The 23,484-nt window shown below is 46.7% G+C and overlaps 2 protein-coding genes across 2 annotated transcripts in view; both read right to left on the bottom strand.

Moving 5' to 3' along the window:
• Positions 1-7,410: 7,410 nt before the first annotated feature.
• inka1a (inka box actin regulator 1a) lies at positions 7,411-11,313 on the bottom strand. The gene is made up of 2 exons (XM_077003301.1): positions 11,003-11,313; positions 7,411-8,532 (listed from the first exon to the last, which is right to left on the bottom strand). Exons 1-2 carry the CDS (start codon positions 11,003-11,005, stop codon positions 7,570-7,572), a joined length of 966 nt encoding a protein of 321 aa, XP_076859416.1. The 5' UTR covers positions 11,006-11,313; the 3' UTR covers positions 7,411-7,569.
• A 6,427-nt stretch (positions 11,314-17,740) lies between these two features.
• The window catches only part of gnai2a (guanine nucleotide binding protein (G protein), alpha inhibiting activity polypeptide 2a), a 42,254-nt gene continuing 36,510 nt past the window's right edge, over positions 17,741-23,484 (bottom strand). The window contains 4 exon segments of the mRNA XM_077003295.1: positions 17,741-18,824; positions 19,165-19,382; positions 20,008-20,161; positions 20,569-20,698. Of these exon segments, the coding sequence (XP_076859410.1) occupies positions 19,192-19,382; positions 20,008-20,161; positions 20,569-20,698 (475 nt within the window). The 3' untranslated portion in view covers positions 17,741-18,824; positions 19,165-19,191.

Raw genomic sequence — 23,484 nt, 5'->3', positions numbered from 1 at the left:
CAAGCTTTACGAGTGATTGTTTATGACCGACCACATTGGCTCTCTCGTCTGAGGACCCAGAGAGGAAATAAGATCCTTACAAGAATTTACAGAGAGTTCAATGCACCTGCACGGACATGAAGGCACAGGCAAAATGGATTCAGGAGCAGCTGCAACATTTTAGGATTAGGATGTTTTGGGATTAGGATTTTTTTGGGATTAGGATGGGGCAGTCATGGCCTGGCGGTTAGGGAACTGGTCTTGTGACCGGAGGGTCGTGGGTTCGATTCCCAGACAGGCCATGACTGAGGTGCCCTTGAGCAAGGCACCTAACCCCAACTGCTCCACGGGCGCCGGGCTAGGGCTGCCCACCGCTCTGGGCACGTGTGATCCACAGCCCCCTAGTAACCACTAGTGTGTGTGTGTGTTCTGACTGCACAGATGGGTTAAAAGCGGAGGACAAATTTCGATTGGGGTGTAAAAATCACAATTGACAAAATATGGCTCATTTCATTTCATGGTTTGTGTGGGTGTTTTTTTTTTTTGAGTTTGCAATTTCTAGATCTGAACACAGCTTGTCAATGAGGTTCACTGGCATTGGTGCTCCACTGACTGGGGCACAACCTGCAGGCTTCTTGTGCACGCAAAAGCACACATGTGCAAGCAAAAGCACATATATGCAAGAACATTTTTGCATGTGCACATTCATACATGCAGAAATGCACCAAAGGTAGAAGAGTTAACTTGCTGATCCATCCTCTATCTTCCAGGATCACAGATCCCTGCTGTTTGGCTGCAAGGTTGCGGAAACCCTCCTCCTGTGGGTTGAACTCAGCCCTTGGCAGCAAACGCTGGTGTGCCTACGCTGGGGCTTGTGGCACTCCAGGAACGATTAGCAGACGCTCAACCTGCTTTTAGTACAGATGAGACTTGAATATGGCTCCCCACCTTCAAGTTATTCTTAGAGGTAATCCTGAGGGAAGAGGAGGAGGAGGAGAAGAAGAAGAAGAAGAAGAGGAAGAAGAAGAAGGAATAACCTTAGACACAACAAAAGCTTTCAAAAGTACAACAGAACCAGAAAAGTTACCTATACAGAAACGAAAACAAAAGATGTTCGGCTCCTTACAAGACGAGGACCAACGAAACCACACAGACAAGCTTTCATTCACAGGTTAAAGACAAACTGACAAGCGTCTAACTCGGCTGCAGACCTGACTGAAGCTGGCAGAAACACAAACAATGAGACAAAAACATGCGTCCATTTCCCCTCCAGCTGTGTGTAGCGGGACGTCTCTGGGGGCCCTTCTCTTATCTCTGTATTTAAACATTGCGATTTATTATTGGCCTGCGAAAGATCACGGCTGGCCAGCAGGAGGAAGTGGGTGGTGGCCCGGAGACTGCACTCAGCTCGGATCGTGACCATGAGAACAGCACCGGGGGTTGGGGGTGAAGCCAGATACAGTGCAGCAAGGCCTCATGGGATAGCACAATTGCACTAGCCTCCAGAGATGTGGGTTTCCCATGAACTCTAGCATAAAGCCGCTGGTAACTCAAACAAACACACGAGACCAGTCAGTTGCTAGACTGACGCCATGCATCTAATTTTTACATGTACATAGAAAGCTTGTCAATATTGATATCAAGGTACCTTCAGTCAATGTAGTTCAAAGCCTTGGAAGATGTGGAATACTTCTTCTTAAAGCTAGTCCTCATATTTTAATTAATTTTTAATTTCTTGAATATTTTACAAAACTTGTTATGTATAATGTGGTATGGTTTTCTGTAAAAGCTTAAAAATGAATTAAAAGCTTCTTATATTGTTATAAAACATTTTCAACAATAAAACTTCTTTCCAATATGTGTACTTTTGACCACTGCTTTTAGTTTAATGTAATGAAAGTAACTTTTAATTCCAAAGGAACACGACTCCAGTGCTTTAATTAATAGCTGGTCCTAGTTTTCAAAAAGTCTTTTGTACTAATTTCAAAAACTTTATTCAAGTGTTATTCAATGGTTTATTCAAATGTTATTCAAAGGATGTTCACTTGAATAATTTTTCCTGAAAGTTCACTATTTCATCATTTTCCGTTTTACTAACGTACTTATATATTTCTAAAGGAAAATGTTTTTTGTTTATTCATTTATACATGGTCAACAGTAGTTTTCAATATGTGTATACATAGTGTTTCTAATGAACATCACAGCTTTGGAAGAGTTGGTGACTACGTGAAATGAGTAGTGGTTCTTTATTCAGCCGGACCCAGTCGCTGCTCTCTGCCCGTCCTTGAGGACTACTTTGGGGGAGGAGTTGACCTTAGAGTGACAGCACTGGTCCATGCCATGACTTATTCTGTTTACCCAGCATCCCCTTCTGTTTACCCAGAGATCCTGTGGAGAGAGACAGACATTCATACCCTGTCCAACGCCACCCACAAACCCTTCACCGTGAGTGTGTGTGTGTGTGTGTGTGTGTGTGTGTATGTGTGTGTGTGTGTGTGTGTGTGTGTGTTGTGTGTGTGCGTGTGTGTGTGTGTGTGTGTGTGTGTGCGATCTGTCTCGATGAGTCCCACCTATATCGTATTTGAATTGCCAACTAATGCCATTACAGGATTATCTTTATGTTTTCATTCTACACATTCTTGTTCAGATATGGCTCTGTGGCGGCTCTCGCCTTAATGTACACAGAATCCCAAACAGGAAGTCTAGATTCAGTGATTTTGCCACACCGAGTGAACCCTGAGCACACGGCCACACTGCTGTCAGATGTCCAGACACACATGTGCTGTGTTTGTGCTATTAGACAAAGAGCTAAAACTAAGGCTTTAGTGCAAAGATGAGGGAGGATGGAGACAGACCTCCACCTCCACCTCCACCTCCACCCCATGACTCCACCCCACCCCCACCTTCCAGAGTGAATAAAGAGCTGAGTAGGCGTGCGTCTCGCTCCACACGACTCAACCCATTACCTACCTGTATTACACACACACGCACACCAGCAGAATCAGGTAACCAGGTACACAAAAGCAGTACCAGGCACACAGCTCAAGCAAATGAATGTATATGTACACTAACACACACACACACACACACACACAAAGTGAGCGCCACATGCCTCTCAGCCTAATGATTTAATGTCAGAGCAGCAGAGCACTGTTTCCATCCATTCATCTAATGATAATTCAGGTCTCCACTCCCTCTTTTTCTCTGGATGTTTAGGGGAACGTTTAGCCGAGTATGTATGTGTGGAATCCCATAATTACTCCACGTCTAATGTACTGATGTGGAATTGTTCTCTTTCGCACTTTGCTGCATCACACAATTACACACACACACACACACACACTCACACACACACACACACACACACACACACACACACACACACACACACACACAAATGTGTGCATTAACATTCTTAAAACACACACTGCCTATTACCTGCTGGTGAAACAGTTGGTGTAATGGCCTACGAGTCTCTTTTGAGCTCATAAGAAGCTCAGCCACGTCTCACATCACACGGCAACTAGCAAACTGAGAGAAGAAGCTTGTCTGCCTCCTGGCCGACAGGGGGGGCGTGTGCAGACGGGCGTGCGCAGACGGACATGCGCAGACAGGTATGCCCAGACAGGTGTGTGCAGACGGGCGTGCGCAGATGGGCCTGCACAGATGGGTGTGTACAGGGTGGGCGTGCACGTCTCCCTCCCTCCCCCTCCTGATTCATCGTGTGTATGTGTGTGTTTGTAACAGCGTCACAGCCACTGGCATTATGTGCTTCCGTAGATGCGTGAGTCCTGAAGATAATTGTGAAGATAATTAGGCAGTTAGGAAAGCATGTGACGGGTCCGTGTAGCAGGGCAGGCTGGGCTGACTCAGGCCTCTACCATTGTCACTTCTTCCATTCCCTGATTTCAAAGAAATGCAAGAATTCCCCATTTAATATGAATCAAATAGATTAGACTGATCAGCCCAGAATTCTGGGTTTGACAGGATAGGCCCATTGCTTGATCCTTGGCAGATAGCCAAGCCAACCACTTTTTAAAAAACAACCACAACCACGCTGTGGACTACGTTCACGCTCAGCAAAGTCCGAGTGACTCCTGTTTAAGTGCGTTATTGAACGGATAATTAATGGAACCTTGAGGCTCTGTGTGAGGCCACATAATTACACCGAGCTCTAATAGAGTGGTATGTTTGAATGGCATTAGCAATGAATTACCCTCAGACCACTGCTGTTTGTTAAAAAGCTTTTCAAAAGAGCCTGTGAAATCTGTGGCACACATGTGTACACATGTACTCCAGAAGACAAGATGGGATGGTGACGTCACCAGTGAACTCTTTGGAGTGCCTTTCCCCACCAGCACAAAAAAACAAACAAAGACCTTAACAAGATGGAAAAACCTTAGGTCTTCACCCACCTGAATGGACTGAGGACTCTTAAATCAAACAGTTGAATCACTCATGTCTTTAAAACACACACACACACACACACACACACACACACACACACAGATGCAGATGTATATGCACACGCACGCACACGTTTAGCACACAGACGTGCGCACTCATGCAAACCCATGGATACACACGTACAAGCACACAGGCACACAAACACAAACACACACACACACACACACACACAAACACACACACACACACACACACACACGCACACACACACACACACACACACACATACACACACACACACACAGCAGCCCTGGTTAATTAGGGTCAGTTGACCTGTGGCCTGTGAATATTCATTGCGAAACATATGATCATCAAACATAGCACATGTAACTAATGCTGACATCCATCTGGCCTGGCTCCGTGTTCAGTTGTGCCCTTCACACCTCCATGAAGTGGCCAATCCAGAGGTCAAGCCTTTTATCTCTCTAGCTGATCTGAGATCAGTTTAGAGTCTTTCCCCTCAAATGGTTTGAGAGTAGTTTGAGGCAGAAAAATAAAGTTGAATGTGGATCAGCTGTAATTGACTTGCTACTACACAAAGTACAAGTCCATTCAGTCGTTCTATATTTTTCTTCAATTTAACATTGGCCTTTTTATTGAATTAGAGGCCACTCTAAACAGTCTTGAATATCACAGCAAGGTGTGAGATTCCAGAGCTACAGTGGACCTGTTTTTACACCCTTATCGCCAGCCTCTGCTTAACTAAAGTGCCTTCAGTTATTAGTCCTGAGTAGCTACTAGCTTCATTGACGTGGTCCCAGCTCTTTGAATCCAGGAGCCAGCGGCTTTAGTGAAAGGATGTTTAGGTTAGAGTAGGATGCGATGGTTTAATGTGTTCACAAACACATCCGGGTCAGGGGTTTCATCCTTGCCATGTGCTGATGTAGACTGGATCTCATTCCCAAAAGCATTCCATCTCACACTGTCCAAATACGCCAACATCTGGCATCCATACACACACACACACACACACACACACTTTACTTACTCCAAGGTCTAGCACACACTTGGCACATAAACCTAACACTACCAAAGCACATGCATCAACATTGTCTGTGTGTGTGTGTGTGTGTGTGTGTGTGTGTGTGTGTGTGTGTGTGTGTGTGTGTGTGTGTGTGTGTGTGTGTGTGTGTGTGTGTGTGTGTGTGATCCCGTGGGGTGTGTGCCTACATTCTCTTCTTCAGTCTTTTCAGGAACATGAACTAAGTGAATAGTAATATGGTGTAAAACCAATACTAAAATGGACTAAGGTGAGCCCACACACACACACACACACACACACACACACACACACACTCATTTACTCTATGCAATGTGGGTTCCCCCTTTGCATCTACTTCATTCTGCTCTCCACAAATGTCTTCCCTGTTTCACATCTAAACTGTTCCCACTGCTTCCAAAGTTTACATGGAGACATACAGCTGGACTTTAACTGCTTCAGAGACCCCAAGTACCCAGATAATCTAACACCATCCAGCTGACATAAACCCCCAGGGTCACCAAACGCAGTCGGCCATTTCCATGGGGGCTGGAGGGACTCAGACCGTTTGCATGAAGTTATTTGCATAAGAGTTATGGGTTTGTAACAAGCATGGTAACTTTAGACTGTCTAAGGAGTTGTGCTGTTATCAGCTTCGTTGCTCTCTCTGCACAAATGGACTCATTTAACCATCAAAGACAAACACCATGACAACAGAACCTCCTCCCCCCACCCCACACCGGGCGCCCTCAACCACAACCCGCACCAGTCCACACTTCATACTTCTCGCTCATCTCTCAGGAACGAAGGCTGATCTGGGATCAGTGTGCTGCTGCTCATGCAGTTGCTTTTACAGCGCTATTAAAAACAAACTCTGATCCAGGGTCAGCACATTCACCTGGACCTCCAGGTGATGAGGGAGAGGGGCTCAGTGTAACCTGAGAAACAGCGATGATGTGATCGAGCTTTTGCCCGTCTCTTAAATCACAAACCAACCAGCCATGCAGAGGACAGAATAGCTAGCAGAGTCAAACTGCCACATCACCCAAACAGAGGACACGGAGTTAGCTCACCCAGCACACTCTCTCTCCCTCTCACCTTTCCCTCTCCTCTCCCTCTCTCCTCTCCCTCTCGCTGTCTCCCTCTCTCTCCCTCTCACTTTTCCCTCTCTCCTCATCCTCTCTCTCTCCCTCTCATCTCTCCCTCTCTTCTCTTCCTCTCTCCTCTCCATTTCTCCTCTCCTCTCCTCAATAATAGCTTTATTATACTCCCATCCCTTTCTCCTCTTCCATTATGAAGACAAAACACACTACCATCTTGCTAATGCAGATATAATAAAAGGGAATATTTAGAGTAGATAAATGAAAAGGTTTGTATGATGACGTAGAGTATGATGCCATCTGTGGAAATAGCCTGTGGAATATGTGCCTTACATTAATTCCTCTAAATTCCCCAGAAACCATTATGTACAACTGGAATCTCATTAACCCTGCAGAAAGACCTTAATTCCCCCATGTCCTTAAAAGTATGTCAGGTAATTACTACGGTCTCTTGAGAACACAAAAGCAGGGAGCAGGCTGTAGGGAGCAGGCTGTAGGGAGCAGGCTGTAGGGAGCAGGCTGAAGGGAGCAGGTTGTAGGGAGCAGGCTGAAGGGAGCAGGTTGTAGGGAGCAGGCTGTAGGGAGCAGGTTGTAGGGAGCAGGCTGTAGGGAGCAGGTTGTAGGGAGCAGGCTGTAGGGAGCAGGTTGTAGGAGCCGTAAGCTAAACACACCCACTTTATTCCAAGATGAACATAATTTTCATCACATTATGTCAAGAATGCAAACTGAAGAAGACTTAGCATAGAAAGAGCACGTGCAGAGCATAGATCCAGAGTGTGTCCAGAGAAGTTCTGGACGAACGTGGATCACAAACCACACAGGTCCACAGCCCACAGGCTATGCCAATGACTCCACTGAGGGAGAGGCGAGACTACTTTTGAAATGTTTGAAACTTTTATTATTATTAATATTATTATTATTATCATCATCATCATCAGCTTGACCATGATACATTGGATTATTAACACAAGAGCTTTATATATAAAACAGTCCCCATATGTACCAGAATTCCTTCAGTCAGAGTGCAGGTAGGTTTGATGGCACTCATATGTAGCCTATGATGTCACTACCCATGATTGGCTGACGGTTGCCAGTCTTCATGAGCCCTGTGAAGCGGTAGAAGTCCATGTCACGTTCATGGTCCATGTCAAGTCCCAGGTGAGACTTGTGGAAAAACGGAACCTTCCGTGGAACGTCCACAGGGCACGAGAGCCGCTTGGGCACCACGGCAGCTCTGTTGCTTCGAGGCGAGTCTGACGTCTTCTTCCACACGCCTGCGCCACGAGAGATGCCTGCCAGACGCCGTTTGACGTTAATCAGCAAGTCTTTGGCCAGGTGCCTGCCCGAGCTGGGTTTGGGCACAGTCGGTTCTGACGGGAGGTCCGGTAGGTCCGGCAGGTCCATCCAGTTCTGGACGAGGTCGGCAAAGCTGTTGTCGCCCAGCACGAGTGGCTGGCGGTTCCGTCCACGGGTGAGCAGCGCCGTCGTCCAGTCCTCCGACCCGCCCGCCACCTCGAATGCCGTCCACCTCTCTAGACAGGCGTCGGACGTGGACTTGGGTCGTGGACGGGGGCCCGGCGGGGTCACTATCTGGTTGGTGCGCAGGCAGGCCACTGAAGAGACACGTACGTTCCGGGATCGCCGCAGCACAACACCCTCGTCCGGCCACGAGCCCTCCGAGTAGTCCGAGTCCAGCTCCAGGCTCCGCTCGCTACTGGGTGAGCTGGACGCTCTTCCATCCTCGTCCTCCAGGGTCCCCGAGAGGCAGCATGCCGAGTCCGAGCTGCTGGCCTCGCTGGCGTCGCTGACCCTGAGCCGTGCCCGCCGCTCCCGCTGCGCGATCAGTAGTTTGCAGGCGCGTGGTCGGGCAGGGGGCGGGCCAGCAGGGGGCGGGCCAGCAGGGGGCGTTGCTGTGCACGTCCGCCGTAGGTGCTTCAGGTCCTGGAGAGAGCGCATCATGGAGCGAACCTGCTGGCCCAGGCGGCCTCCCGAATCCTGCAGACCCAGCTGGGGAAAGCACAGAGGAGAAGTGAGGTCAGACTACACTACCCACAGGAGAAGTGAGGTCAGACTACACTACCCACAGGAGAAGTGAGGTCAGACTACACTATCCACAGGAGAAGTGAGGTCAGACTACACTACCTACAGGAGAAGTGAGGTCAGACTACACTACCTACAGGAGAAGTGAGGTCAGACTACACTATCCACAGGAAAAGTGAGGTCAGACTACACTACCCACAGGAGAAGTGAGGTCAGACTACACTACCCACAGGCAACAGGTCTTTTTCACTGGATAGACATCCTCCAGTTAGTTTTCCAGCAAGTCTTAATGCTTCACAAATGTGCAATTGTGAGATATTTCAAATACAAATGCAATATTTCAAAATACTGCACAGCCACTGGTATTTATTCAATCAAACACCCTAGAAATGATCTGGAAACCAGACATTTTGGTACTACAATGGTTGTTTTAGTGCTTTCAACATTTAACCAAACCTGTCTGTCAGTGAGAGGGGCTCACTGTAAAACAAGTTGACATGTGAGTTGAACAACTAATGTCTTCCAAACACAAGAAAGGAAATCTAGGCCTCTGCTATGTGCTGCTTAAGCCTTCTGCTTATACAGGCTCAGACTTGAAGGGCCTATGAAAGAACTACTCCCTGCTCTAGTCACTGAGAAGTATTACATAGCAATAAAAAAACCTTAAAGCTAGTAAGAAGCTCCATCCAGACAGTCACACCCTCTAGTCATAGCTCTAGAAAAAAACATCAACAACGACGTGAACATGTATATAGTTTAAACTTACAAATCAGCCACACCTGATTGATTACATGATCTCAAACCACACCTTGTAGTCATGCAGGGAATAAAACAATGGCATACACAAGCAGGACACCTATCAACAAAGATCATTCTTAGTTGACTGTCTTTCAATCACAAATAGGAATATTGGCTAAAACTGTGTGCCAAAATGAAATTATTTATTTAAGCAGATGGTGAAAACATATTTGGGAGAGACACCAGTGACACTTCACAACACAAACAGGCACACCTTCAGAATGAGCTCTGACTCACAGCCAGCCACTCTAATTGGTCACTGTCACCCACTGACTCAAACCTCTCCCTTCTTATTGGTTCACACCAACCACTAAGGTTCAGGTGCTCACTCAGATTGGTTAGCATCACTCAGTGGCTCAAAGACGCCCACTTTGATTGGTCACCAGCAATTATGCTGAGACTGATTGCCCACAGCAAGCACACGGACACTCTCACTGATCAGAAACATAAGGGGAAACATTTCTGAAGAAGGCTGTGGCTCAGCTGGGAGAGGTTCCAGAAAGATGTGGGTTCTAATATCCCTTATATCTCACAGACTGTTATGTCCTTAAAAGAGTTTCTGGGGTACAGTCTGCTCAAATCCACCATTTCTCTGTTTATTCCCTCTAGCACTGTTGCTGACATTGCCTCAAATACATGAAGCTGAGGTTTGTTATATGCTGATAAACTGAACTGCACACACTGATGCTGTAATGTAAGAAACTGACTGCTAGATATAGGAGAGAAATTAGCATAATGTCTGACCTGGTGAATGTTGTCAGCCCCTTTCAATCTAACAATATAATACATACATGCATACAGTACAATACATTCGATACTCACTTCATGCATGTTTGGACTATCAGATTCCTACTTAAGCTTCTAACCAGCCAAGGTTATGCAAGGTAAGTGATATCCAACAGTGCAATAATCAGAAATAATCAGGTAACTCAGTATTGGTAGTCTTGAATTATTGTTATATTTGTAAAGCAAACACCTCTAAAAACCTTTATAAAGATCGTTTATCCCGCCACACAATCATGACTCCTTCCACTGAGACTCTCCGTGATGATTTTGAACATTTATCTATAAGGGTAGCAGGACCCGGACGAGGTTTATGCCAAAACAGAACACACACTTCGTCTCTGCGCGACTGCCCTTCGCTCGCAGCTCGCGACACTTTGTTGGCCATCTGTATATCGTCGCTGAGCGCGACAGAAAACCTTCCAAAGGCAATCCGTCAAGTTCAAACTCCGAAATAAGCTATCAAAGCCTGGGAAAATGGCAACGCTAGTCCAAGCCAAAAACAAACTCGCCAAAAATAACGTATTCGTCCTCCAAAATATATTTGCTTTGTTTTAAGTAAAGCGAACGCCACTTAGGAATCAGTCAATAGTGCGCACGCAAGAGACGCGCGTGAAGCAGCGGAGCGCACGCGGTGCGAGCGGAGCGGCCACTGATGCTGGCGCTGCCCGCACTTGAGCGCATGTCTGCGTACACGAGATCCAGATGTTGTCTCATTTACTGGCATTTCTGCAGTAGGCTTTGTTAGGAGCGGAGCATCTCCATATTAACCGAGACCAGATTAATTATCACGTTATCAAAGTAATCATAACAGTTAAACAAGTTTGAAAATAATGGGAGGTTGTGCAAAGCTTACCATTTCTGGATGAATGTCAGTGCCAGGAAATTGCTTTAAACGATGAAGAAATGTTTTCCAAAAATCCCAAATATTTACGTTAACTACAGAATACTATAAATATTACAATCAGCCTACCGCGGAAAGAAGGCTAACCTCTTTTCAGATTTCACTAAGATTAGAATATAACAAGAGCGAACTCTCTGAACAGATGCACTTTCTCCCACTTTAGCGTTTTGACTCGAAAGATGCAGTAAGAGGCTCATTTGAGCTCGTCCCGATCATTCCAGAGTGCGCTGCGCAACCAGTCAGCGCGTCGAATAATCAAACCAACCAATCGGAGCGGGCATGAAACATGAGCGCCTATTCCTCCCAAATTAATCACAACGGCGGAAAGCACGGTATTGTAGAAGCATTTCCAGACATACCTTATGTATTTCCCGATAGATGTTCTGTGAGCAAAAAAGCGTGCGTTAAAGCGCCAAAGCTTTATTAATTTTAATTATAATCACAGTCTTACAAAATATGCTATAATGGTATATATTACTTAACTATCTAATTTCTAAGCACATATAAATTCATTCTGAAAATGAACAAGCTTACATCTGAATTTATAACACAGTTGTTATTCTGCAACATGTTCTACAGCCCCAAAACTTCCATTGGTTAAAGAAACGTAATGTGTCCGTACAACGTATAACGTTTTCTAATCATTTTCAAGATTTTCTTGTTTATTTGGTCAGGGTTTACAGCATTTGGTCCGTACCCACTGTAAGCATGCTATACTACTTGTTAGTATTGTTGGCAAACACCAGTGAAAGCGTCAGTTCATTTAAAACAACTGGTTAGATCCAATTGTTAAAATAGTCTAGTTTTAAATATCCGTTTCTTAAGGGTAGAGTTAAAGAGAAACACCGTGGACATAACCGCCCCCCGCAGGACGCTTCCGTTATTGCAAATACTAGTTCAGTTTTGTAAATCTGTAAAATCCAAGTTTCTCAGACAAACAACATGTGAAACAACATTTGAAACATATGTAATAGACCCGGTGGACCTTAAAATAATAATAATAATAATAATAATAATAATAATAAGAAGAAGAAGAAGAAGAAGAAGAAGAATAACGTAAACAACTCGCTTTTTTCCCTCTTAATATTTTGCCACACCCCATAAATACATTTTAAATATATTTCTTTCTTTTAAAATACTGTTAAAAACCTGATGTTGATTAATAATAATATTGATTTAACTAATATGAAAATTAAATGTGTAAATTGATTTATTATGAGAAGGAAACAGTAAATACAAGAGAAGAAAGGAAGAAAATAATCAAGTAAATAAAGGGGAAAAATTCACAGACTTCACACACATTTCAGCTTTGTCTCTGCCATGTCAAAATATCTAGGTTCATGCTCCCAGGTATCCATAACAAAATGGAACACATGCAAGTTAGTATCCAGAGTGGCAGGCTGGAGTAGGAGCTTCATCTAGCTGACCTCTGACCTCTCTGACCTCCATATCACTCATCTGATTCAGCTATGTGGTATCAACAGTAATCTGGTGCTGCTGTCATTTCTGACATGGCCACCATGGAAATAACAGAGTTGCAGTAAAAACTGCTGTAAAGCAGAAGGGTCTGCAAGTACGGAGCCCAGCACAGATTTGGTTTCCTGTCTGCCTGAACACCACCCCCACTCATTAACACGTCTTAAATCAGGTGTGTTAGTGCAGGGAAATGACCAACAACACATTGCTCTGCACTCTCAGCTGGAAACAGCAGTTGCCATAGTGCTACCTGTGTTTGCGGTTAGAAATGATGAGCAAATGGGTCTAATGTGTGTGCAGGTGGAGTTAGTTTAATAAGGTGGAGGGCATCTGTTGGCACAGTCCTCCACCCCCGGTTCTGATCCGATCAGCTCGGTAGACTCTGAGCAAGCCAGGCATGGCAGCACATGTCTGGCTTCTTCACGGTGCTGGTCTCTCTTTAGGAGACTTGAGCTGTAAAGGTGCCCAGTTAAGGATTCTGCCACCAGGGGAGAAAAGTGCTGTTGAAACGCGTTGCAGAAAAGTGTACATGTACAAACACTGTCAGAACCAGAGAACATTTCAGTGTTCGATGGCTCAAACATTCTGAACCTGACCCTGAAATGGACTCCTGGTAATGCTCCAAAAAAGATTCTGAAAAATATATGAACCCTACAGCCACTGTACAACATATTCGTACCATCAAGTTATGGGGGTCCTTCCACAAGGCTGGAGGGACATATTACAGAGGGACATTTATTCATCATAAAGTAAAGGAATCAGACCAGGTTCCTTTTCTTTCTTCCAGAAAAAAAACCCATTGTAAATTGAGGAGTATTAGCAAATGGCAAGATGATGATGATAATGATGATGCCCATGATGAAGATTGTTTTTGAAACATGCACCCCTCGGAACTGGGTTTTCTTGGCTGTCTGAGATATTTTACAAGCACTTTAAAGGGTCACACAAAACATGTGAACCTCCCTTAAAACTTCTGTTTACCCAGACTAATTTACAAAAATTACACAGAAGGCAAAGTGATGAAATATAGAAATATTGAATACAGCAACTATTTGTGGTTCATCACACGAGACACATGCACAGAAAGTAGCCAACGGATTGGCCTGAACAGTTAGGACATTTCTGACATTTAATTTGCAGTTTTAGAATTATACACAAAGCCAATAATTTCCAATATAAAAACTCCCTCAGGTCTTAACTGCTGCACGTAATACTTACAATAAAACAAGTTAAACTATAACTAACATAACGAATATATTACACCAAAACGTTTAATATGTCGTCACTTTTAAAGTTGCATATTACATATTTCTGGACATTACCTGCACTGCTTAACCGCACTGGAAAATGCAGAGTTGGGCAGTATTGCCGGTATGGCGACGTCGGGGGCAGAAACGTGTCTCTCGCGCTTATGAATAACGGCTCCCGAAGTCCCGTCCAGCTGCAGGTAACGCGAGTGTCCAACACTCCGGCGTACAATGTTAACACACACCAACAGTCCAGTTTGTGAGTAATCGCAGTGACCACCATATTTGTTGATATATTGTAATCTAGACCAGAGGCTTTCAAATGAAGCAGATACGATGAGGATAAAGTGTTACATGTTAGCTTTAATCAGAGAGGATTCGTATTTTAGAGTAGGCCTATATGTCCTACAGGGGTGAAACCCTTATAAAGTCTTGAGTTATGGCCGACATTCTGGACTTTTAAGGGACTCTACTACATTCAGTCCGCGGGCACACAACTCCATTCATTTTGATTTATTCTGTGGATCTTTTTTTCTGGTCGGGTAATTTAACACTGCAAGATCTCGTCACAGTTTACATAAACATGCCGTGTAGCATTATTAGTCATTCTTGCTTTACAAATTCAGCAATTTACATGGTCGAGTAAGTCCTATTTAAATTGTGTTTTTTCTAAGACGCATATGTTTTACCACCGTTGTTTTCCAAAACAACACACATTTAACATCCAGATTAACGAGATTGACAGGGGGTTGTTGCTCGTGCTGCTGTTTTTCGAGTTGAACATTAGCCGAGATTATAACGCAGACGGCGTCGCCTCACAGAACCTCCCGTCCAAGACCTCAGGCAGAATCCGGCCTTCCCCCACGTCAGGTCGGGAATCTCCTCTTAACAATTATTTCAGCTTTTCTTCAAATAAATAAATAAAAACAGAAAAGGTCTATTTGGTGATTGTTGTCATTCTTTGAATGTGAACCCGGAGTACTGTACCCGGAGGACAGGGCCTTACACTGCTAGATTAAACCATGCCTTCTAATATAATTTCTCTCATCCTTGTCGCATACAAATCCAGCATCTTCTCCAGTCTGGTTGGCAGGGTCGAGATAGTCAGCCTCATATGTCCTCTCTCCTACCATCGCCACTGGAAACGGTCTCATAGCAACCTCACATTCTACTGCAACCAGCTGTAATAGTCTGAATGCAGCTTCACAATCTGGCCTAAACCAATTTAACAGTCTCATAGCAACTGCATGGTACTAACTGTACTGGTCTCATAGCAACTGCACGGTACTAACTGTTCTGGTCTCATAGCAACTGGCAAGAAGCCCCAGAGCAGCTTCCACCATTGTTGATCAGATGTCAGAATACAACAGATCTGGTTCGCTTTGTCCGGTGGCTGTTCTGAAGATCAAAAGAAAAACAGCATGCACTGCTCCACAGTAAATAACACCATTTGTTATACAATGCTACATTTTATCAATTCATTCTGTGAAAACGTGTCACATCCTGCAGCTGACCAGATCCAAATGAACTTTCTCCTTTGTGCCAGACGGCATACGACACCTGCTAGGAAGTCACTATCAAAGTGTCTGATGGGAAGTTCAGTGGCCTACATCACTGTGGTTCCCCGGACAACAGCGAGGCCATTGCCATGACTGCAAGCTCAGCAGTACAGATGAAGGGAGAGTCTGTTTTGGGCTCTTTTTGTGGCATGTGTAGAGAGGAATACAAACCAAAGGTAGAGGTGCTTCCACACGGCTGAGCTACGGCCCTGGTCCTTAAGTTCTTGTTGATCCTGCATCCTGCACGGTCAAACCCAATCCTGATCCAGCACTGTTGAACCACTTCACCTGCAACTGAATATCAGGACCAGGTGTGTTGGAACTGAACTCTGCAGGGCAGATCTCCAAAACCGGAGACGTTCAGCCCTTAACTGAATAGAGATTTGGGGTAGATGAGCTCTAAGCCAGAGAAATTCAACCCCACTCTCCCAGTCGCCCATTTCAGTGTTAGACCTTTTCCTACACACTTGACAGAATGGAGGAAGGCTTTGGCAATTAGCTGATTGAGGTGAAACAGGTTTGAGCTGGTGAAACCTTAAACTCAGGAGAGGAACGGTCCAGTAGCGGAACTAAACACGACTGCTTTAACCCGCTGGTCCTCCAAAGCTGCACCGTGTATGGCACCTCCTGCCCTCATTATCAGTCAGTCATCCTTAACAAAGGTGATTACAGGGGTTCATGATTGGGGCACAGCTGCAGTGAACAGGTTTTGTGTGTGTGTGTGTGTGTGTGTGTGTGTGTGTGCGCGCGTGTGCATGTCTCCATAGGTGCTGATGAAGGGGCGGGCACCTGAGCTCTGGTTCACAGCAGTTTATTCTTCTTAGATGGGAATTCGGCTTAGGTATAAAACACACACACACACACACACACACACACACACATACACACACACAGGGTTACATTTAGCAGATTCAGTCATGCGTATCACACACATACATACTCTGCATGGTCGTTCCTTTGCAGTTCTCTGCATATACACTACATGCGCACAGCTGAGCTGAGATCAATGCATTCACACCACAACGTACACACACACACACACACACACACACACACACACACATTTCACTTGGGTTGTGCTTGTACTGTACTCACTCACGCACATCTTTTTAAACCTTTGTGACACAAAGTGTAGTCCACCAACCACACACACCCACTTTGTGAACGTGAAGCTTTAGTGATGAGGCAAGCAGGATTATGTGCATTCATTGACAGCTAGAACATTGGATATTGCTTGGTGCGGTTCCCAGAACATCAGTGTGGAACAGTTCCGCAGACTGACAAGCGAACCCTCATCCACAGCCAACACTGCAGCACATATCCACACTGCTGTCCTAATATATCGAACTGCTTGCAGTCCCATCAGTATGCAGAAGAGAAGTGTGGGGAGTGGACGTGAACTCACTTTAGATCAGAGTGAAGCCTCAAGACTCATGAGTTCAACTCATTCATGTAACAGCTCTGCTGAAACCAACAGGACATTCATTACACATTTACATTGAAAAAAAATCACAGTGCCATATCACACTAATACATATCACCTTCAGTGTAGTATCTGTAGAGTTAGACTACTGCCATGAACTTGCAGGCTTGTGATTTTGGGACTAATCACTATCGATTTAAACACAACGGCCCGTATAAAAAGCTGCTGTTTCACGAAGCTATCGCTAGATGGCGGTGTTCGTCTACACAAAAGTTGACTTACCAAAAAAGTGGAATTAGAAAACTGCATCAATTACCAGCTTTTAACGGTTCGGTTTTGTTACTTTCGAGACGAATTCCGAAAAGAACTGGTTTCAAAGTATCTTCATTTCATTGTGCATGTAAAGAAGAAAACCGGAAAAACTACCACACAACACCGCTAACAGTCAGTCAGCGGGGATTAGTCAACGAGTTAAACAAGTCTGATCTCGCCAAATACTCTTCGCGTTCCTTCTTTTGCATTCGGTAGCTACCAATTAACGGTTTGCTGCGTCAGCTTAGTAGTGTGATGTCCTTCCAGTTTAATAAAGTCGACACAGCAAATCTCGAAGTGGAGAAAATTAGAACGGCCTGTTCCCCATGTTTTTTGTCTCGTTTTGTTTTGACAGCTGACAAAAGAACACAAAAGACAAGATTGTTTTAGGAACATCTATGTATAATTTTATGTACACAATTCATTGTTGGATAAATAGACGTTGGTCTGTATTAAATCTTCGATCACGTTTCCATATTGGGTAGGTGGGGGGCGGGGCCTCTGCTCATTCCCGTGAGCTCACGCCCCCTCCATCGCGTGCAGGAAAATGTGTAGCACGAGCAGAGAACAGCGCGTGTCCTCCGGTCCCGTCCCCTCCACCGGCCGACTTACACGTACACACAAACACGTGTACTACAAACACCCTTCATTGATTACGAGTGACAAAAAGCCCTCTAGTGACTTAACCTTTATTTAAATTAAATCATTATATAGGCCTTTGAGCATTTTAAAACTGTAACAATAACAAAACGAAAACAATCAACAACCCTTTTTAAATGCAGTTAGATTAGCCTCTTATTAATAACTATTTCTCCTTGCTTGCGTGACACTGCAGAGGAGGTGAAGATGGTAGGTGGGTTGGACTGAAATGGTACGTCGGTGCAACGGACGAACAAGCAAGAGACTAACCGTACATACATACATTAAATACCAGCTCAAAATCACTCCCGCCACATCTCTCCGTCTATTTGTGAATGTTTGTTTTTATTTAAACTACTTTAAAATGTAATTTTAGAATGTTATGTGATTGCGTGGAGGATACGAAGGTTCTGTTCCCCCATCATGCATGATGTTTGCTCTAAATAATGACATGTAAACATTATTTAAAAAACAAAAACAAACAAATTCATATTCATTCTCTTACTTCTATCTGCCTTGTCCTTTTTTATAAAAACACATTTTCTGCAATTAAAAGTTTAATAAAATTTGCACATCACATTTCCTACAATAAAATGAAAGTATTCATATAAAAAAGTGTTTTTTTGTAGCCTCTATTACTCAAAAAATAAAGAAAGAAGAAAAACAAACAATGAGAAACATTACTGAAAAAATCCAAATGGACCAGTCGAAGCCCAAAGGAGTTACGCGATACAGGATGTGTGGAGAGAGAGAGAGAGAGAGACAGAGAGACAGACAGAAAGAGCGCTTTGGGAGATCAATTGGGGGGGTAGGCATGAGGGGGAAGGGTTAGCATGGGGACAGGGGTTAAGGGTGGGTTAACGTGGGGGGGGGGGGGGGGGGGGGGGGGGGGGTGAGTGAAGGAGTTGAGGGTGATTTAAGGTGGATGAGGGAGGGATGCAGGTGGGTGGAGGCAGGAATCACTGGTGGGATGGGACGACGGCCATTGCTGAACTTGTGTGTGGTTCCTCCGGGCTCTCTGTCTTTCCAAAATCAGGAATCACAGAATTATGGTGGGCCAGTACAGTGAGTCAGAACGTTCCTCACCTCCACCAGCTCAACACAACAGTTCAAGTAATCTGAATATGAGAGAGAGAGAGAGAGAGATGGGAGAGAGGGACAGAGAGGGAAAGAGAGGGGGGTGTTCTTGCATGAAGATGTATATACATGGACATGAACATATAGTGTACATTGTGGGAAAGTTTGCAAGTGTGTGTGTGTGTGTGTGTGTGTGTGTGTGTGTGTGTACGTGTGTGTGTGTGTGTGTGTGTGTGTGTGCACATGTTTATGTACGTGTGTGTGTGTGTGTGTGTGTGTGTGTGTGTGTGTGTGTGTGTGTGTGTGTGTGTGTGTGCGTGCGTGCGTGCGTGCGTGTGTGTGTGTGCGCACATGTTTATGTACGTGTGTGTGTCCTCCTACCTCAGCCCTTCACCTGCCCCTTTTCCTCTAGAAGAGTCCGCAGTCCCTCAGGTTGTTCTTGATGATGACGTCAGTGACGGCGTCGAACACGAACTGGATGTTCTTGGTGTCGGTGGCACAGGTGAAGTGTGAGTAGATCTCCTTGGTGTCCTTCTTCTTGTTCAGGTCCTCGAACTTGGTGCGGATGTACTCGGACGCCTCATCGTACGTGCTGGCGCCTGGCAAGAGGTGGTGGGGGGAGAGAAGAAAAACAAAAATGTGAGCAGGCAAGAGAGAGAAGGAGAGAGAGAAGGAGAGAGAGAGATAGAGGGAGGAGAGAGAGAAGGAGAGAGAGAAGGAGAGAGAGATAGAGGGAGGAGAGAGAGAAGGAGAGCACCAAGGGAAAAAAAAACCAGACGCCAGCCAGAACACGATACACTAAGTGTGTCTTCGTCCTTTAACGTCTTTGACGAGAAGATTTGTCGACAACGACGTCTTGCTGTAGGATTTCCAGGCACTGGTTTTCACCAGCTTGTTGGGGAATGACGACTTGGGGAATTGAATGGGGAAGATGGTTGGGGAATGACGACGATAGTGTTGACAGCTTTGAATACTGAATCAATACTGCGACAAGCCGCCGATCATCAGGGCACTTTCAATAACGAGAACTCAGAACGCACTTTCATTTCGCACTTACCAGTTGCTCTTAATTTTTTGATGACTGTTCTTCAGTCATTTCTTTCCCTCTGCACTAGGTAAGGCTGACAGAACGATCCTGACTTAGAATGAGCCTGACTTTGGAAGTATTTGTTCCTTTATTGTAATACTGTAATAGTGCTGTGATTGAAGTGGTTTGTGTGGTACCTGAATACTCGGGGAAACAGATGGTCAGGGGGCTGTGTGCGATCTTCTCCTCAAACAGGTCCTTCTTGTTGAGGAAGAGGATGATGGAGGTCTCTGTGAACCACTTGTTGTTGCAGATGCTGTCAAACAGCTTCATGCTCTCGTGCATCCGGTTCTGGGAGAGGGGGACCGGACAAGAGAAAGAGAAGAGGGAAAGAAAAAAGAAAGAAAGAGAAAAAGAAAAGACAAAGTTCCGTTTGTACTGCTAAACTTGCAAAGGCCGACTTTGAGCAGTTAAGAGTTCCGATGAGGTCTGTGGTGCAGGACCATGCCCACATGGCTATCTGCCTCAAAGCTGAATTTAATTCAGCGCAATAACACTTAATTATCCTCAAAGGGCAAATGGCCAGCATGTAGGCACAGTACATAATGATACATAAATATATACCAGACATCATAAAAGCATATAAGACACCCAGGAGAACAGGATTCCACACACAGTATGGTGCACAATATACAGACTGTACAAAAGACTATGGAAGACTTGGTGGAAGTGATGAAGATGTGGAAGGTGAGACTGACCATCTCCTCATCCTCAGCCAGCACCAGGTCATAAGCGCTCATGGCCACGCAGAAGATGATGGCGGTGACGCCCTCGAAGCAGTGGATCCACTTCTTCCTCTCAGAGCGCTGGCCACCGACATCGAACATCCTGCAGAGTACACACACACACACACACACACACACACACACACACACACACACACACACACACACACACACACACACACACACACACACACATTAACACTGCAAAAGGGATCACACCTTCTTACTCCCTCTCCCCCACATTTTTGCGAGGTGACCTTGGTTACAGATTAATTAACAACATGAATAAAAGCACCTACCACCACCCCCAACCCCACCCCCACCCCTGAGAAGTCCACCAGGGTGTCGTCATTGTTGTCCATCACTGATGCTCCTCTTCCTCAGGGGTGTGAAGAGCACACTGCCTGCTACCATTTCAGTGACATTTGGTGGCATTTCTGTGTGGGCACAGTTGCCTTGGTTACACCGGGCCAAGGGAGAGGTGGCGTGATGAGGGGGGTGAGACAGAGAGAGAGAGACAGAGAGAGAGACAGAGACAGAGAGACTCTACTCCAGCATGTCCTGTGTGGCTCTGGAGTTCTCCCTGAATGTAGACGTGATGGGAGACTACAGAACTGCATCCGCTCCAGCTTCTACACCATCAGTGCAGGAGTGTGATGTGTATTCACCCTCCCAACCCCCCTCGAACATGTCTGGTCAGAGGACGGGAGTGTGTGAGTGTGTGTGAGTGTGTGTGAGTGTGTGTGAGAGTGTGTGAGAGTGTGTGAGTGTGTGTGAGAGTGTGTGAGAGTGTGTGAGTGTGTGTGAGTGTGTGTGAGAGTGTGTGAGAGTGTGTGAGTGTGTGTGAGAGTGTGTGAGTGTGTGTGAGTGTGTGTGAGAGTGTGTGAGAGTGTGTGAGAGTGTGTGAGAGTGTGTGAGTGTGTGTGAGTGTGTGTGAGAGTGTGTGAGAGATTAGCAGCCACAATCTGCTTCTGTTGTTCTTTCCACATTTCACTGTCTGCTCCAACTGCTGTGTGAGACTTACAGATCTCTGCAGTAATCAAGGAGAGGAGAGGAGAGGAGGGGAGGGAGAGGAGGGGAGGGGAGAGGAGAGGAGGGGAGGGGAGAGGAGGGGGAGGGGAGAGGAGAGGAGGGGAGAGGAGAGGAGAGGAGGGGAGAGGAGGGGAGAGGAGAGGAGGGGAGAGGAGAGGAGGAGGGGAGAGGAGGGGAGAGGAGGGGAGGGGAGAGGAGGGGAGGGGAGGGGAGAGGAGGGGAGGGGAGGGGAGAGGAGGGGAGAGGAGGGGAGAGGAGGGGAGAGGAGAGGAGAGGAGGGGAGAGGAGGGGAGGGGAGAGAGAGAGGAGAGGAGGGGAGAGGAGGGAGAGGAGGGGAGGAGGGGAGAGGAGGGAGAGGAGGGAGGGGAGAGGAGAGGAGGGGAGAGGAGAGGAGGGAGAGGAGAGGAGAGGAGAGGAGGGGAGAGGAGGGAGAGAGGGGAGGGAGAGGAGAGGAGGGAGAGGAGGGGAGGGGAGGGGAGAGGAGGGGAGAGAGGGGAGAGGAGAGGAGGGGAGAGGAGGGGAGAGGAGGGGAGAGGAGGGGAGGGGAGAGGAGAGGAGGGGAGAGGAGGGAGGGGAGAGGAGAGGAGGGGAGAGGAGGGGAGGGGAGAGGAGGGGAGGGGAGAGGAGGGGAGAGGAGAGGAGGGGAGGGAGAGGAGGGGAGAGGAGGGGAGAGGAGGGGAGGGGAGAGGAGGGGAGGGGAGAGGAGGGAGAGGGGAGAGGAGAGGAGAGGAGGGGAGAGGAGAGGAGGGGAGAGGAGGGGAGAGGAGGGTGAGGGAGGGAGAGGAGGGGAGAGGAGGGGAGAGGAGGAGGAGGGGAGAGGATGGGAGGAGAGAGGGAGAGGAGAGGGGAGAGGAGGGGAGAGGAGGGGAGGGAGAGGAGAGGAGGGGAGAGGAGGGGAGGGGAGAGGAGAGGAGGGGAGAGGAAAGGAGGGGGAGAGGAGAGGAGGGGAGAGGAGGGGAGAGGAGAGGAGAGGAGGGGAGAGGAGGGAGAGGAGAGGAGGGGAGAGGAGAGGAGGAGAGGGAGAGGAGGGGAGAGGAGAGGAGAGGGAGAGGAGGGGAGAGGAGAGGAGGGGAGAGGATGGAGAGGAGAGGAGAGGAGAGGAGAGGAGAGGAGGGAGGGGAGGGGAGGGGAGAGGAGGGGAGAGGAGAGGAGGGACACCCCCCACCTCTCTATTAATTTCTCTGAGACAGTGTTAAATCAGGAAAGTCTCCATGCAGGGAAGGAAGATGACCTCAGCAGTTCTGGGGAATCAGCGTGATCTTACTCCTTCTGCTTGACACACTGTGTCATCCCGCCATTACAATCATGGTCAGAAGCTGCACTGTCATAGTGACCGCCCCTATATTCCCGTCCCACACGTATGTGCAAACACACACAAGCACACACGAGCACACGCACCGCACGCAAGCACACACACACACACACACACACGCACGCACGCACGCACACACACGCACGCACACACATGCACACACGCACGCACGCACGCGCACACACACGCACGCGCACACACACGCACGCGCACACACACACGCACACATGCACACGCACACACATGCATGCATACACACACATGAACACGCATGCATGAACACATTCACATGCGCACGCACTTTCCCATTTACGAGCCTTGAGATGATGACAGACAGCACTCTCCCCGACACCCAGCACCACCTCTGAGGCAGACGGGCCCTGTGCGCCATGACCTTTCCTATGCGGCTCGTAATTACGGCGAGAACTGGCCAGTCCCTTCAAAGACTCACTCCACAGGTGACCTGCGGCATTCCAACGCAGGGCTGGAGCAACAGCAGTGTGTCTCGCGGTCACTCGCCACGGCGCCAGACACGCAGGACAGCT

The sequence above is a fragment of the Brachyhypopomus gauderio genome, chromosome 1, assembly GCF_052324685.1.
Source record: "Brachyhypopomus gauderio isolate BG-103 chromosome 1, BGAUD_0.2, whole genome shotgun sequence".
NCBI lineage: Eukaryota > Metazoa > Chordata > Actinopteri > Gymnotiformes > Hypopomidae > Brachyhypopomus > Brachyhypopomus gauderio.
The sequence above is the reverse complement of the archived record's forward strand: the minus strand, read 5'-3'. Positions and strand labels throughout refer to the sequence as shown.